At 47.4% G+C, this 13,727-nt stretch overlaps 1 protein-coding gene across 7 annotated transcripts in view; it reads left to right on the top strand.

Annotated features, from left to right (window-relative positions):
- Nucleotides 1–13,727, top strand: part of wipi1 (WD repeat domain, phosphoinositide interacting 1) — a 122,557-nt gene that overhangs the window by 74,566 nt on the left and 34,264 nt on the right. For all 7 annotated transcript variants that reach the window (XM_085963706.1, XM_085963705.1, XM_085963709.1 and 4 more), the window contains 2 exons: nucleotides 993–1,063; nucleotides 2,402–2,509. In XM_085963706.1, coding sequence (XP_085819832.1) covers nucleotides 993–1,063; nucleotides 2,402–2,509 — 179 coding nt within the window. The remainder of the gene's footprint in view (nucleotides 1–992; nucleotides 1,064–2,401; nucleotides 2,510–13,727) is intronic.

Raw genomic sequence — 13,727 nt, 5'->3', positions numbered from 1 at the left:
TGCGGGGAGAGTGTGTTCCGGTGAGAGCGCGTGCGGGGAGAGTCTCCCGGTGAGAGAGCATGTGGGGAGAGAGAGTCTCCCGGTGAGAGAGCGTGCGGGGAGAGTGTGTCCCGGAGAGAGTCTCCCGGTGAGAGCACGTGCAGGGAGAGTGTGTTCCGGTGAGAGAGCGTGCAGGGAGAGTGTGTCCCGGTGAGAGCGCGTGCGGGGAGAGAGAGTCTCCCGGTGAGAGAGCGTGCAGGGAGAGTGTGTCCCGGAGAGAGTCTCCCGGTGAGAGCACGTGCAGGGAGAGTGTGTTCCGGTGAGAGAGCGTGCAGGGAGTGTGTGTCCCGGTGAGAGCGCGTGCGGGGAGAGAGAGTCTCCCGGTGAGAGAGCATGTGCGGGGAGAGAGTCTCCCGGTGAGCGCGTGCGGGGAGAATCTTACTTCCCCTTCTATGGGTTCAGCAACTCTCCTGCTCTGTCCCTCCCCTGGGTATGGCTGTGGTTAGGACCTTCTCTGAATTTATATTCATTTTCAGAGACACGAAACTGTCAGTGTTTGTTTCTGCTAATTTGCCATTTCACTTCATATAGTCAGACTTCCGTGCTATCAACTGTCTCAGCGTTTTCTCTGCTCACGGATGATTCTATTTGTGAGCGACCTCCCAGGATAATGTTTTAACCATTTTCGAATACGTTCACCCCCAGTGGTAGAGTTTGAGATTCCGATAGCGCTAGGCACTGTGTGAATGTCAGAATGATTCATCACAAATGATGCTGTTAATTTGTTAGAATGTAATTCAACTCATTGGAGATTGAAATCAATAACACATTGCAGATCGGGGGGGGGTGGGGGGGGGAGGATGAACAATTAATTACAGCAGGAAGTTTGGAATAGTCAAGCTAGTTATGAAATATTTTGACTGAAGAGCCTGAACGAGATCATAGCTTTTATGCCCTTTTCTGTGGCTGTAAATTGCGGAGCTTCACTCACTCACTCACTGAATGTTCTGCAGGGTACAGTTATTCGTGTCTTTTCCACCCCCGAGGGACAGAAACTCTACGAATTCAGGAGAGGAATGAAAAGGTAATTCCAGGCGTGTGCTTGAAAACATTATATGAAGCGACTTCGGGTTTGATTTTTACTTTTTTTTTGTCCCAATCATAAATTTATTTTATTCAGTTTTGTGTTCCTATTTAGTCACTGCTTGGCCTGGAGAGCAGGCACACTGCCTGCTGCTGGGCCAGTGACATTGCTGCTTTGGGCTGACCATCAAAGGGGCACAAAAATGTCCGACGGTGGCCCATCCCCTGATCCTCCCTCCCTTGTGGGGGAATAATCCGAACCAGGTTTCAGCAGCTCCTCCGAGGACGGTCATGGCCTTGGGCCTCCTTCCTACAAGGAGCAGCACGCTTGTACAGCAATAAAACCATAAAGAAACTGCTATATGTTTGAGTTCTAGAAAATTAATTTCCTGTTTTGCACAAGGCTTTTACTACACCTTTGCTGAACGCACCAAAGATGGAAAGGTCTGAGTGTTATTCACATCCCACGTCAGATTTTGGACAAGTAGGAAGTAATCGTCTGCAATGCGATGGGTCAGGCTTCTTCGATGGCTTGGAATATGTATCTAGTCAGTAACTGAGCCGCATAAACCAGGAAAGTTGCAGATTTGATCCCTGGTTTGTGCTGAATTAACTGATCTAAACTGAGGGCCGCAGTAGGGTCACCACAATTGACCTCGGCGCCCCTGGGTTAGGGCATGGTAAATCAGTCAGGGTTCCCACACCTGATATCTGTCTAGTGACACTCCCCGCCCCCTTCTGGAAAAGTGCATCTGTGACATATGGTAGATGCTGGAGCGGTGCCCACCCGCTCCGACAATGAACCTCGAGGCTCGTAAGGTAAGGTTGTTAAAAACAATGAGGTAAGTTTGCTCCTACGAGAGCAGCCTGTTTTTTTTTTCCCCAAAGGTAATCAATTCCCTCTAGGATCGATCACCTTTATCGTTGGAGCTTCTGGGACCTTTTTCTGGGACTCAGCAGATCACGTGGCAGCTCTCACCTGCTGTGAGATCCACTGAGACTTTATAAAGGTGGAATTTCCCATGGAAACCCAGGAATTTCCCCAGACACACTACCCCTTGATGTAGGGGGGGTGCGCAGAAGATTCAGCTGTGGCCTTCTACCGGAATTTAAAGGGGTGTTGTTAATGAAGCGGAAACCCAGTGTTAACAGGTTGTGCCCTAAATTTTTGTCCCCCTTCAGGAATCACAGAAATTCCCCTTTCTGCCTCAGGAATTTTGGGGATCGGTTATTTTGATGCTGGCATTGCACATGGGGGTAATTTCACTCCGCACCAATTTCATGCCCTTTATCTTTACAGCGTTATGATTCTGATCGTGTAATTTTCCTTCTACAACAGGTATGTAAATATTGGCTCGCTGGCCTTCAGTAAAGACTCACAGTTCCTGTCAGCATCAAGTAATACGGAAACTATTCACATCTTCAAACTTGAACAGCCCAGCCAAAGGTACAGTCAAAATGTTCCCTACGAGGACTGGACTAGACGTTCGGTCATTCACATTACTTTCTGTCAGACAGTTTGACTCCGAGGGAGGGCCAGGTCCAGACTGCTAAAGTTGTTATTCTTTCAGTGTAGGCTCCACTTCATAAGTTCAGATATTTTCTACTTGACTCACTCTGTCATCTTGTTTATACCATGACTGCAAATTTGAGAAACATTCCCCACCTCCCAATCTTGGTACAAAATCAGAGATTTGCATCAGACTGTATAAATAGTCTATCTGGATATCTGGCCAATTTTAACCAAGAAAATACTAGCATATGTATTCAGGGAATTAATGTGAAGTTAATTTAACAAAAAGATTAAGCAAAAATGAACATTTGGCAACACCGTCTGAGTTATTCTGCCTGCGGTCCTTTGAGAATAATTGTTTAAGTACTGAATGTATATGCTGAATATGTTTGCCAACAGTGGCAATGTAAGTGAGGTAGATCTGCACAGAATCCGCCCACCAACAGTCAGAAGACATGATCACCTCCAGCAGCAATTGCAGTTCACTTTACATGGCTGTGCTGTCTCTGTAGGTGCCTGGAGAGACTTGTCCACCACCTGTAGAGGCAAAGGGCCACCTTGTTACATTGCCATCTCACTCCTGTTGACTGTGCACGTATGTTGGCAATGGGAGTGGACAATGGGCAAGGATGGTATTGGGCTTGTCTGTTGTTCAGGCTTGTAGATGATTTGGGCAAGTTACAAGAAAGCCATCAATAATCAGAAGCCCTACCTTCGGGGGAAGGAGAGTAAATGAATCATAGAATCTTCATGCACAGGAGACCATATGGCCCATCGTGCCAGTTCTGGCTCTTTGGAAGAGCTATCAAATTAACCCCACTCCCCTGATCTCTCCCTATACCCTGCCAATTTTTCTTCAAGTATATATCCAATTCTTTTTGAAAGTTACTTTTGAATCTGTTTCCACCGCCCTTTGAGACATAACAACTCGCTGCATAAAAAATGTCTCCTCATCTACCCCCTGGTTCTTTTGCCAATTATCTTAAATCTGTGTCCTCTGGTTAACTACGCTCCTGCCAGTGGAAACAGTTTCTCTCTTTCTACTCAATCAAAACCCTTCATAATCTTGAACACTATTAAATCTCCCTTGACCTTCTGTGCTCCAAGGAGAACAATCCCAGCTTCTCCAGTCTCTCCACATAACTAAACTTCCTCATCCCTAGTACCATTCTAGTAAATAAGAGGGGCAAAGAGAGGGTACGAGAATAGAATGGCAGCCAACATAAAAGGTAATCCAAAAGTCTTCTATAGGCATATAAATAGTAAAAAGGTAGTAAGGGGAGGGGTGGGGCCGATTAGGGACCAAAAAGGAGACCTATGCATGGAGGCAGAGGGTATGGCTGAGGTACTAAACGAGTACTTTGCATCTGTCTTCACCAAGGAAGAGGATGCTGCCATAGACATAGTGAAGGAGGAGGTAGTGGAGACACTTGATGGTATAAAAATTGATAGAGGTATTAGAAAGGCTAGCTGTACTTAAAGCAGATAAGTCACCAGGAGCGGATGGGATGCATCCTAGGATGTTGAGAGAATTGAGGGCGGAAATCACGGAGGTACTGGCCATAATATTCCAATCCTCCATAGATACGGGGGTGGTGCCAGAGGACTGGAGAATTGCAAATGTTACACCATTGTTCAAAAAAGGGTGTAAAGATAAACCCAGCAACTACAGGCCAGTCAGTTTAACCTCGGTAGTGGCGAAGCTTTTAGAAACAGTAATCGGACAAAATTAATAGTCACTTGGATAGGTGTGTATTAATTAAGGAAAGCCAGCACGGATTTGTTAAAGGTAAATCGTGTTTAACCAACTTGATCAAGTTTTTTGATGAGGTAACAGAGAGGGTTGATGAGGGCAATGCGGTTGACGTGGTGTACATGGATTTCCAAAAGGCATTCGACAAAGTGCCACATAATAGGCTTCCAGCAAAGTTGAAGCCCATGGAATAAAAGGGACAGTGGCAGCATGGATATGGAATTGGCTAAGTGACAGGAAACAGAGAGTAGTGGTGAATGGTTGTTTTTCGGACTGTAGGAAAGTATACAGTGGTGTTCCCCAGGGGTCAGTACTAGGACCACTGCTTTTCTTGATATATAATAATGACTTGGACGTGGGTGTACAGGGCACAATTTCAAAATTTGCAGATGACACCAAACTTGGAAGTATAGTGAACAGTGAGGAGGAGAGTGATGGACTTCAGGAAGACATAAACAGGCTGGTGAAATGGGCGGACATGTGGCAGATGAAATTTAACGCAGAAAAGTGTGGAGTGATACATTTTGGTAGAAAGAATGGGGAGCGGATATATAAACTAAATTGTACAATCCTAAAGGGGGTGCACGAACAGAGAGACTTGGGGGTATGTGTGCACAAATCGTTGAAGGTGGCAGGGCAAGTTGAAAAAGCAGTTAAAAAGGCGTACAGGATCCTGGGCTTCATAAATAGAGATATAGGCTGCGAATTTGCCGGCGCTCAGAGGGCGGGTTTGGAGGCGGGTCTGCTGTCAAAATAGCAAAGATTGACAGCAGGTAGGAAAACCGCTGTCAACCCGCCTTCATGCAAGTCTCCCAGGTGTCGGGTCTGTCAGCGGAGAACTGACCCGACAACCAAGTGGCGGGGGATATAATTCAGCTTGTTAAATGGCTTGTTAAGAGCCAACTTAAGATTACTTTGAGGCCTCCTTCAAATTTTACGTTCTCCCCCACGGGTTACCCGCTGTTTGGGGAACACGCCAGCTCAACCTGCCGTGTTGTGAGTCTGCTCTGATGTTTCTGATAAGCCGACAGCTGCAGAAGTGTTGTAAAGGATGCCATGTTGCAAATGGTGAGTTTCAGAGCACAGAAAATGTTGGTTACTGCATTTTTATACATAGAGATTTCTTTAGCGTAGTGTATGTACTTTGCAGAAGGAACTATATTCTGCAGCCCCTGTATACTGCAGTACCAGTAGTGACCACCCTTGTATATAAGCCTGTGTAGTAACTTTGCATAGTTAGTTTCCCGTTTGTCTCCACTCAGTAAAGACCTGTAGTGATGAAATATATGCCTTCATCAGCCTATGTGTTTTACCTGTGTGTTGCACCTGCTTGTATTGTGTGAACCGCCCCCTTTTGTTCCTATTGTGTGTATTGGCTACGCCCCTGTCTTTTGCCATATAAAGGTCTCCGGAGCTGTATGAGTCATTCCTGCCAGACGCCCGATGTGGGAAGACCTGTAATGCTGCTATGTTCTTAGTGATTAAAAGCCTTAGTTGAATCCTTTAAATTCCTTGTCTTTGAGTTATTGAAGGCACATCACCTGTTATAACCAACTCCTGCAGTCCGTGTCTCAATTACACACGGACATAACACTGGCGACGAGCAGATCCGAACTTACCTACAGTCTGTACCACCTCATGGGGATCCATCCCTGAAGCGAAGTTGTCAGACGTCGAGGCCAGAAGGAAGAAAGAAAAAAAAACCAAACAGAAGAAACGGGCGTCGACCGTGGGCAACCACCTCTGATTCATCGGAGTTGAAGATTTGCAGGAGAGGCTGTCGAGAGTGGGGCTTGGTTATCCTGTCGATGGTGTTCCAGCTAATCGGGCTGGTGGCAGGTAGTACACTGATCCTTCCTGGGCTGCGGCAGGCTAGAGCTCGATCGGGTGGCTTTTCAACGGGGCCGAGCAGCGTTGTCGGGAAGAGGAGAGAGAGAGCGAGGGTGGAGCACACAGGGCGCGGCCGGTGCTACGAAGCCGGGCAGCGTACAGACCCGAGAAGAGGGAGGAAAGTGTCCCGTAGGGTTGCTCCGACGACGGGGAAATAAAGAAATTAGAAGCGCAGAAAGCCGCGAGGAGCTGCAGTTTGCCACGGGAACCGCGGAGAGCGGCGTTAGCAGCAGCGGAGAAGACGGAAAGCGCGGGAGGCGCCATTTTGTTAAATCGGGGAAGAAGGCAAAGCGCGGGAGGCGCCATCTTAGATTTCCAAGATGCCGAAGACTGGCAATATCACTGCCTTCGATAATGCAACAGAAGATTGGACCACGTATGTGGAAAGAGTCGAAGTATATTGCGAGGCAAACGAAGTAGCCGATGAGAAAAAGGCATCGGTACTACTAAACTTAATGGGCGCAAGAACGTACGGCCTATTGCGGAACCTGATTACTCCAGCCAAACCGATGGCGAAGAGTTTTAACGAAATTGTTCATATCCTACAGGAACACCTAAATCCTACACCGCTGCTGATAGCAGAAAGATTTAAATTCCACAGGAGAAGTCAGCATAAAGATGAGAGCAATGCTGATTACCTTACGGAACTACGCAAGCTATCAAAGCACTGCCAGTTCGGAGCAGGACTGACAGATACCCTACGGGACAAATTTGTCTGTGGACTCCTGAGTGAAGGAACCCAGAAGAGGTTACTCTCAGAGAAAGAGCTGACGCTAGATAAGGCTTTCAGCGTGGCAGTATCGTACGAAGCAGCAGCAAGGGGGGCTGCGGAGATACAGCAAAAGCCACAGGAATACGGCAGCCACGAAATGACACGGGGATTTGAAAAATGTTATCGATGCGGCAGAACAACCCATGACCAGAAGGACTGCTGGTCCAAGGACAAAATATGCAGGCAATGCGGAAAGATGGGACACATTGCACGAGTTTGCAGGTCTGGGAAGAAGACTAACGACAACAAAAAGGCTACTAAGGAACAGTACAGGAAAGTACAAAAGATGACGGACAGTAGTTCCGAAGACCAGATGAGCGATAGTGAATCCGGGAACAAGAGACTAAGCTGTCTCAAACTCCACAATGTAATCGCAAAAGAGGATCACCAAACCATTTGGGTCACCCTCACGATAGCAGGGTCCCAAGTCAAAATGGAATTGGATACAGGATCAACCCTGACCGTCATGAATCGACGAGACTACGAGCGGCTATTCTCACACATACCCTTGAGAGAGACATCCATTGTCTTGAAGACGTATACGGGGCAAAAAGTATACCCCAGAGGGAAAATAAGGGTGCCTGTCGAATACAACGGCAAGGAAATACAGAAATTGTATCTCTACATTCTGCAAGATGGTGGACCACCGTTATTGGGACGTGAATGGATCAGAAAGATAAGTTTAGACTGGCACTCCATTCAGGCACTGACGGTGGCTGGTAAAAAGGATGACGACGTCACACCTGGTCGATTGTCAAAAATCTTAGCTAACGCCAAAGAGGTATTTCAACAAGAACTGGGAACTCTTAAAGGCGTAACCGCCTCGATAAAAATAGAAGAGAATGCAATTCCCAAGTTTTTCAAAGCAAGACCAGTACCATATGCAATTCGCCCAGCCGTCGAGGCAGAGCTGGAGAATGCAGGCGTGTTATCTAAGGTAGACTGGAGCGAGTGGGCGACACCCATCATTCCTGTCATGAAGAAAACGTTAAACAATAAGTCTGAGGAGCCAAGGAAGGTTCGCATCTGTGGGGACTTCAAGGTGACGGTGAACCCAGTCCTTCACACAGTACAATATCCTCTCCCGAGGATAGAAGATATTTTCGCCTGACTATCTGGAGGGAAGCATTTTACAAAAATTGACCTAGCACAAGCATATTTGCAGATGGAGGTTGAAGAATCCTCTAGGAAATATCTCACGATAAACACTCACAAAGGTCTTTACCAGTATAATCGACTGGTATTTGGAGTAGCATCAGCTCCGGCGATATGGCAAAGAGCGATGGAACAAGTCCTGCAAGGGATTCCGGGGACTCAGTGTTACTTGGACGACATCCTAGTGACAGGTGAAGATGACAGTGAACACCTTGCCAACCTAGAGCAGGTGCTCACTAGACTAAGAGAACATGGGCTATGAGCCAATCGCCCCAAGTGCGAGTTTTTTAAGAAACAGATATCGTATTGTGGCCACGTGATTGATGAAGAGGGGTTACATAAGTCCCCTGACAAAATTGAAACGGTAGTTAAGGCTCCAGCGCCTGAAAATGTGTCGCAACTGAGGTCATTCCTCGGATTGGTGAATTACTACCATAAGTTTTTGCCGAATTTGTCCACAATTCTGCACCCACTGAACGCCCTACTACAAACTGGAGTAGCATGGAAATGGCGCGATGAATGTAAGCGGGCCTTTCAGAAGAGTAAAGACCTAATCACTTCAAGAGAAGTATTGGCTCACTACAACCCATCACTACCGATAAGACTGGCGTGTGATGTGTCTCCCTACGGCATTGGAGCGGTACTGTCACATAAATTCCTTGATAGTTCAGAGAGGCCGATAGCTTTTGCGTCACGCTCGTTAACTTCAGCCGAGCGTAACTACGCCCAGATTGACAGAGAGGCCCTCAGCCTGGTGTGGGGGGTGAAGAAGTTCAATCACTACCTGCACGGTCAGAAATTTACTCTACTAACTGATCATCAACCTCTTGTCTCCATTTTCAACCCTCAGAAGGGCGTCCCGATAATGACAGCACAATGGCTACAGAGGTGGTCCCTTTTCCTAGGGTCACACCAATATGACATCGAGTACAAAGGAACTAAACAGCATGGGAATGCTGATGGATTGACGCACCTACCGTTGCCGACGGTGGAAGAAGCACCTGCAGTGGATCCAGTGGAGATATTCCACTCGACCATAGTCGAATGTCTACCTGTGACGAATGCAAACATAGAAAAGGAAACACGAAATGACCCAACACTCCTCCTGGGTCTATGATTTAACGGAGAAGGGATGGCCAGCACATGGCGAACCACTGTTGCCAGCATTCTCGCCGAGAAGAGAACGGCTGTCAGTGTGCAGAGGAACCTTGATGTGTGGATCCAGAGTAGTAATTCCACCCAAATTGAAGGATAGAGTGCTCAATGAGCTTCATGAGGGTCATCTGGGAGGGGTAAAAATGAAGAACTTAGCCAGAGAAATCGATAGAGAAATCGAAGAGATGACCAAGAGCTGTACAGGATGCCAGAAGGTCCAAAACGCCCCACCACAAGCCCCTCTACATCCATGGGAGTGGCCCTCATCTCCATAGCAAAGGGTGCACATTGATTTTGCTGGTCCATTTATGGACTCGATGTTTTTAATTGCAGTGGATGCACAAAGTGGCCAGAGGTAATAAAAATGTCCTCAACCACCACAGAAAAAACTATCACAGTCTTACGAACCATATTCGCCAGAAATGGGCTGCCTGAACAGATTTGCTCCGACAATGGACCACAGTTTGTGTCTGAAGAGTTCCGGAGGTTCTTAAAGAACAATGGTGTTAAGCATTACACATCCGCTCCATATCATCCAGCCACCAATGGATTGGCTGAGAGGTTCGTTCAAACATTCAAGAAGGTTATCAAGGCAATGTGTAATGAAGACATACCCCTACAACACAAGGTGGATAACTTCTTGTTTGCCTACCGGAATGCGACACGTGCGGTTACCAACCAAACTCCAGCCATGATGTTCTTCAATCGAAGACTACGATGCCGCTTGGATTTGGTCAAGCCAAACATCAGAAGAGATGTGGAGAACAGGCAGTTTCAGAATATGAATGAAAGGCCAACCAGGAGTTTTAAGATAGGTCAACCAGTTTTGGCCCGGGACTACCGCACAGAGAAATGGCAGCCAGGAACGATCTGCACACGGCAAGGACCTCTAATGTATACCATGGACGTTGGAGAGAGCATTGTAAGACGCCATGCTGACCAGATTCTACAGTCACTGGAAAACGTCAATTCCACACCACGATCCGATACACCTGGTGATGAAACCGAAGTACCAATTGCATCTACCTCAGAATCGGGAATATTGGAAGCAGACGAACCCAACAACGACGTTGATTCCGAATCAACTCTGCCAGAAGAACCTGATACCCCAAAGAGGCGTTATCCAGACAGAATCAGGAAACCTCCTCAAAGACTGAACTTATAATTGCTTAACTTCAGCTAATGTGTACGACAACTGTAATTGTAAATATGTTATTCAATTATTAATCGAATGTTACGTACTGTTTAGCTAAAAGGGGAGGAATTGTAGTGTATGTACTTTGCAGAAGGACCTATATTCTGCAGCCCCTGTATACTGCAGTACCAGTAGTGACCACCCCTGTATATAAGCCTGTGTAGTAACTTTGCATAGTTAGTTTCCGTTTGTCTCCACTCAGTGAAGACCTGTTATAACCAACTCCTGCAGTCCGTGTCTCAATTACACACGGACATAACATTTAGCTTACAAGTTTTTAGATCCAACTGTATGTCCAGTGCCACCTCATTGGGAGAACCTCTCTCACCATTGACATCGCTTCTGTCATCACACCTGCAGCTGCCATCTATTGCAGCAACATCGGTGCCCTTGAAAAAATCAGACCTTGGTCCTCCGAATCCTTCCACGATCATCACCAGGCACACCAACATCACCAACCTTCTTCGCCATCACTTGATGCTGCACTGGACATAAGGCATCATCCCCTGACAACATTGCTGCCGAGGAGGTCAGCGATGGCATCACCATGGCCAGATTTACTTCACTTGACTCTGTAAACCTTGGCTGCCACATGATGTGCCAGGTTGACACCATCCCACACCAGCACCGTGAAGCAACCCTTTAATGTCCAAGCCATTCCATGCACACACATCACTATGGTGGGGGGAAGTTATGTCTGAACAATCACTGGAACTCAGTAAGACACTTCTCAAGGTGTGCTCAGATCTGTCCAATAAGGGGCAGTTTTGGAAAAATAGATTTCACTGTATGACAACACATTACATAAAAAATAGGAGCAGGAATAGGCCACTTGGCCCCTCGAGCCTGCTCTGCCATTCAATAAGATCATGGCTGATCTAGGGCTCAAAGCCACTTCCCAGCCTGCTTTCCATAACCCTTCACTCCCTTATCTTGCAAAAATTTGTCTATCTCCACCTTAAATGTATTTAATGACCCAGCCTCCACAGCTCTCTGGGGCAGAGAATTCCACAAAGTTACGACCCTCAGAGAAGAAATTCCTCCTCATCTCAGTTCTAAAAGGGCGACCCTTTATTCTGAGACTGTGCCCCCGAGTTTTAGATTTCCCCATGAGGGGAAACATCCTCTCTGCATCTACCCTGTCTAACCAGAAACTTCACATGGACATTGGCTAAACCTTTCAAGTGCCTACCCTTGTGTGTTGTTAGTTGGTATGCTTGTAGTAGGATGAGTGTGAGGGGTGGCTAGTGAGATGGGGAAGTGATAAAGTAGATAGAGAGGGTTGGTGGAGGTGCATGGTAAGTTGGTGTGAGTGAGGATGTGCAGGAGAAGGGTATGGAAGGCAAAGTGATGGGGATGTGTTGAGTGGCACAGCAGGGTGAGTTTGAGTGTGGCTTTGCAGTAACGTTTCGTGATCCACTGAAATCATTGAAAGGTTGGCGCCACTGCAGCCAGGGACCCCTGACGACATCCCTGCTTTTGCCCTCCTGTGCAATGTGCAACCAGGCTGCGTTGGTGTCCTGGGGAGGTCTCTTCCGCCCTTGGAAGGGAAGAGAACCTCCGTGTGCTGTGACTACCTCCATAGGCATATAGAGGGAGTAATTGGAGAGCCTAGGTGAAAGCATTCACCTTTGTGCAGTGCTTGTCAGTGTTTGAAGCACCTCAATCCTATCAAACACTGACAGAACAGCTGTCAAACTCTATGTGGACGTGGTCCCTTTAAGGAAACCGGCTGATGAAGCGTCATCAAATGACATCATCAGACCCGCTTCCTGTTAATTGGCTGGGAAGCCCGCAGGGCGGGCTTAACGAGGCCAATCAAGGGAAAATCCTGTTTACAGAGCGGCTGCAGCCAGATTCGTGACTGGAACGCGGAAACCAGCTCTCCCGCCACCATCCTGCCTCCGATGGGAAATTCGCGGTCATAGAGTACAAAAAGTGTGGAAATTATGATGAACCTGTATAAAGCACTGGTTCGGCCCCAACTGGAGTACTATGTCCAATTCTGGGCACCACACTTTAGGAAAGATCTGTAGGCCTTAGAGAGGGTGCAGAAAAGATTTACGAGACTGATTCCAGGAATGAGGGAACTTCAATTACGTTGATAGACTGGAGAAGCTGGGGTTGTTCTCCTTGGAACAGAAGATTGAGAGGAGATTTGATAGAGGTGTTCAAAATCATGAGGGATCTGGACAGAGTAGATGGAGAGATACTGTTCCCATTGGCAGAAGGGTCAAGAACCAGAGGACACCAATTTAAGGTGCTTAGCAAAAGAACCAAAGGCGACGTAAGAAAAAACTTTTTTACACAGCGAGTGGTTAAGATCTGGAATGCAGTGCCTGAAAGGGTGGTGAAGGCAGACTCGATCATGGCTTTCAAAAGGGAGTTGGATAAGTCTCTGAAGGAGCAATATTTGCAGGGCTATGGAGAAAGGGCGGGGGAGTGGGACTAGTTGAGAGTCACACAGGCTCGACTGGCTGAATGGCCTTCTTCCGTGCTGTAACCATTCTATGATTCTAAATCTCCTCTGCAAGCTCGGGTTAGGCTGAAAGAACCCCCTTGTCCTTGTAGCTCAGAGACACTGATATTTATGGGAGGGAGCTGGGTGGGGGGAACAGTTTTGTGATCAGGAAACTCGGAAGAACAGGTTTAAATTCGACAGGACCTGATTACTTTTGACTCCGTTTGCCTTCGGCACCAGGCCAGCTGGGGAGAGGAGGGAGGGAGGGATCGGAAAGGCCGGGTTGGTTGGAGATCGTGGGGTGGGGGAACGGCCAATTGCAGGGGTAGAGCAGATTAGCCTGGTGGACTGGGGGGAAAGTACTCCTGGCCTACAAGCAGTGCTGGAAAGGCACTTGCCTGCTGGCTCCAGTAGTCCTCACCTCCCTTTTAGCTGCCGCATTTTCCGAGGCTGGAGAAACCCGGCCGGCCAGGGTTAAATTTAAAATGGAGGTAAAATCTGAGGCTCGCAGCCTCATTAAAATGTTTAACTGAGGGGCCCACCTCTTGAGAGTGGGTTGGATGCCTGCCTCCATTAAAACCGAAAGTGGGTGGGTTCGCGACGTGTTGGGTTCGGGTTTGAGATTTTTTACATTTTAACATTCCACCCAACCCAAACCCACCTGTTTTGGGGGGTTAAAATCCACCCCCCTCCCACCCCAGTAGCTGAGAGGCACAGGAATATTTTGAGGGATGTTAGCAATTTGGAGGAACAATCCAAGTGTATAAAAGA

The sequence above is a fragment of the Somniosus microcephalus genome, chromosome 21 (genome assembly GCF_052327205.1).
Source record: "Somniosus microcephalus isolate GS21.2 chromosome 21, FLI_Smic_1.0, whole genome shotgun sequence".
Taxonomy (NCBI): domain Eukaryota; kingdom Metazoa; phylum Chordata; class Chondrichthyes; order Squaliformes; family Somniosidae; genus Somniosus; species Somniosus microcephalus.
The sequence above is the reverse complement of the archived record's forward strand: the minus strand, read 5'-3'. Positions and strand labels throughout refer to the sequence as shown.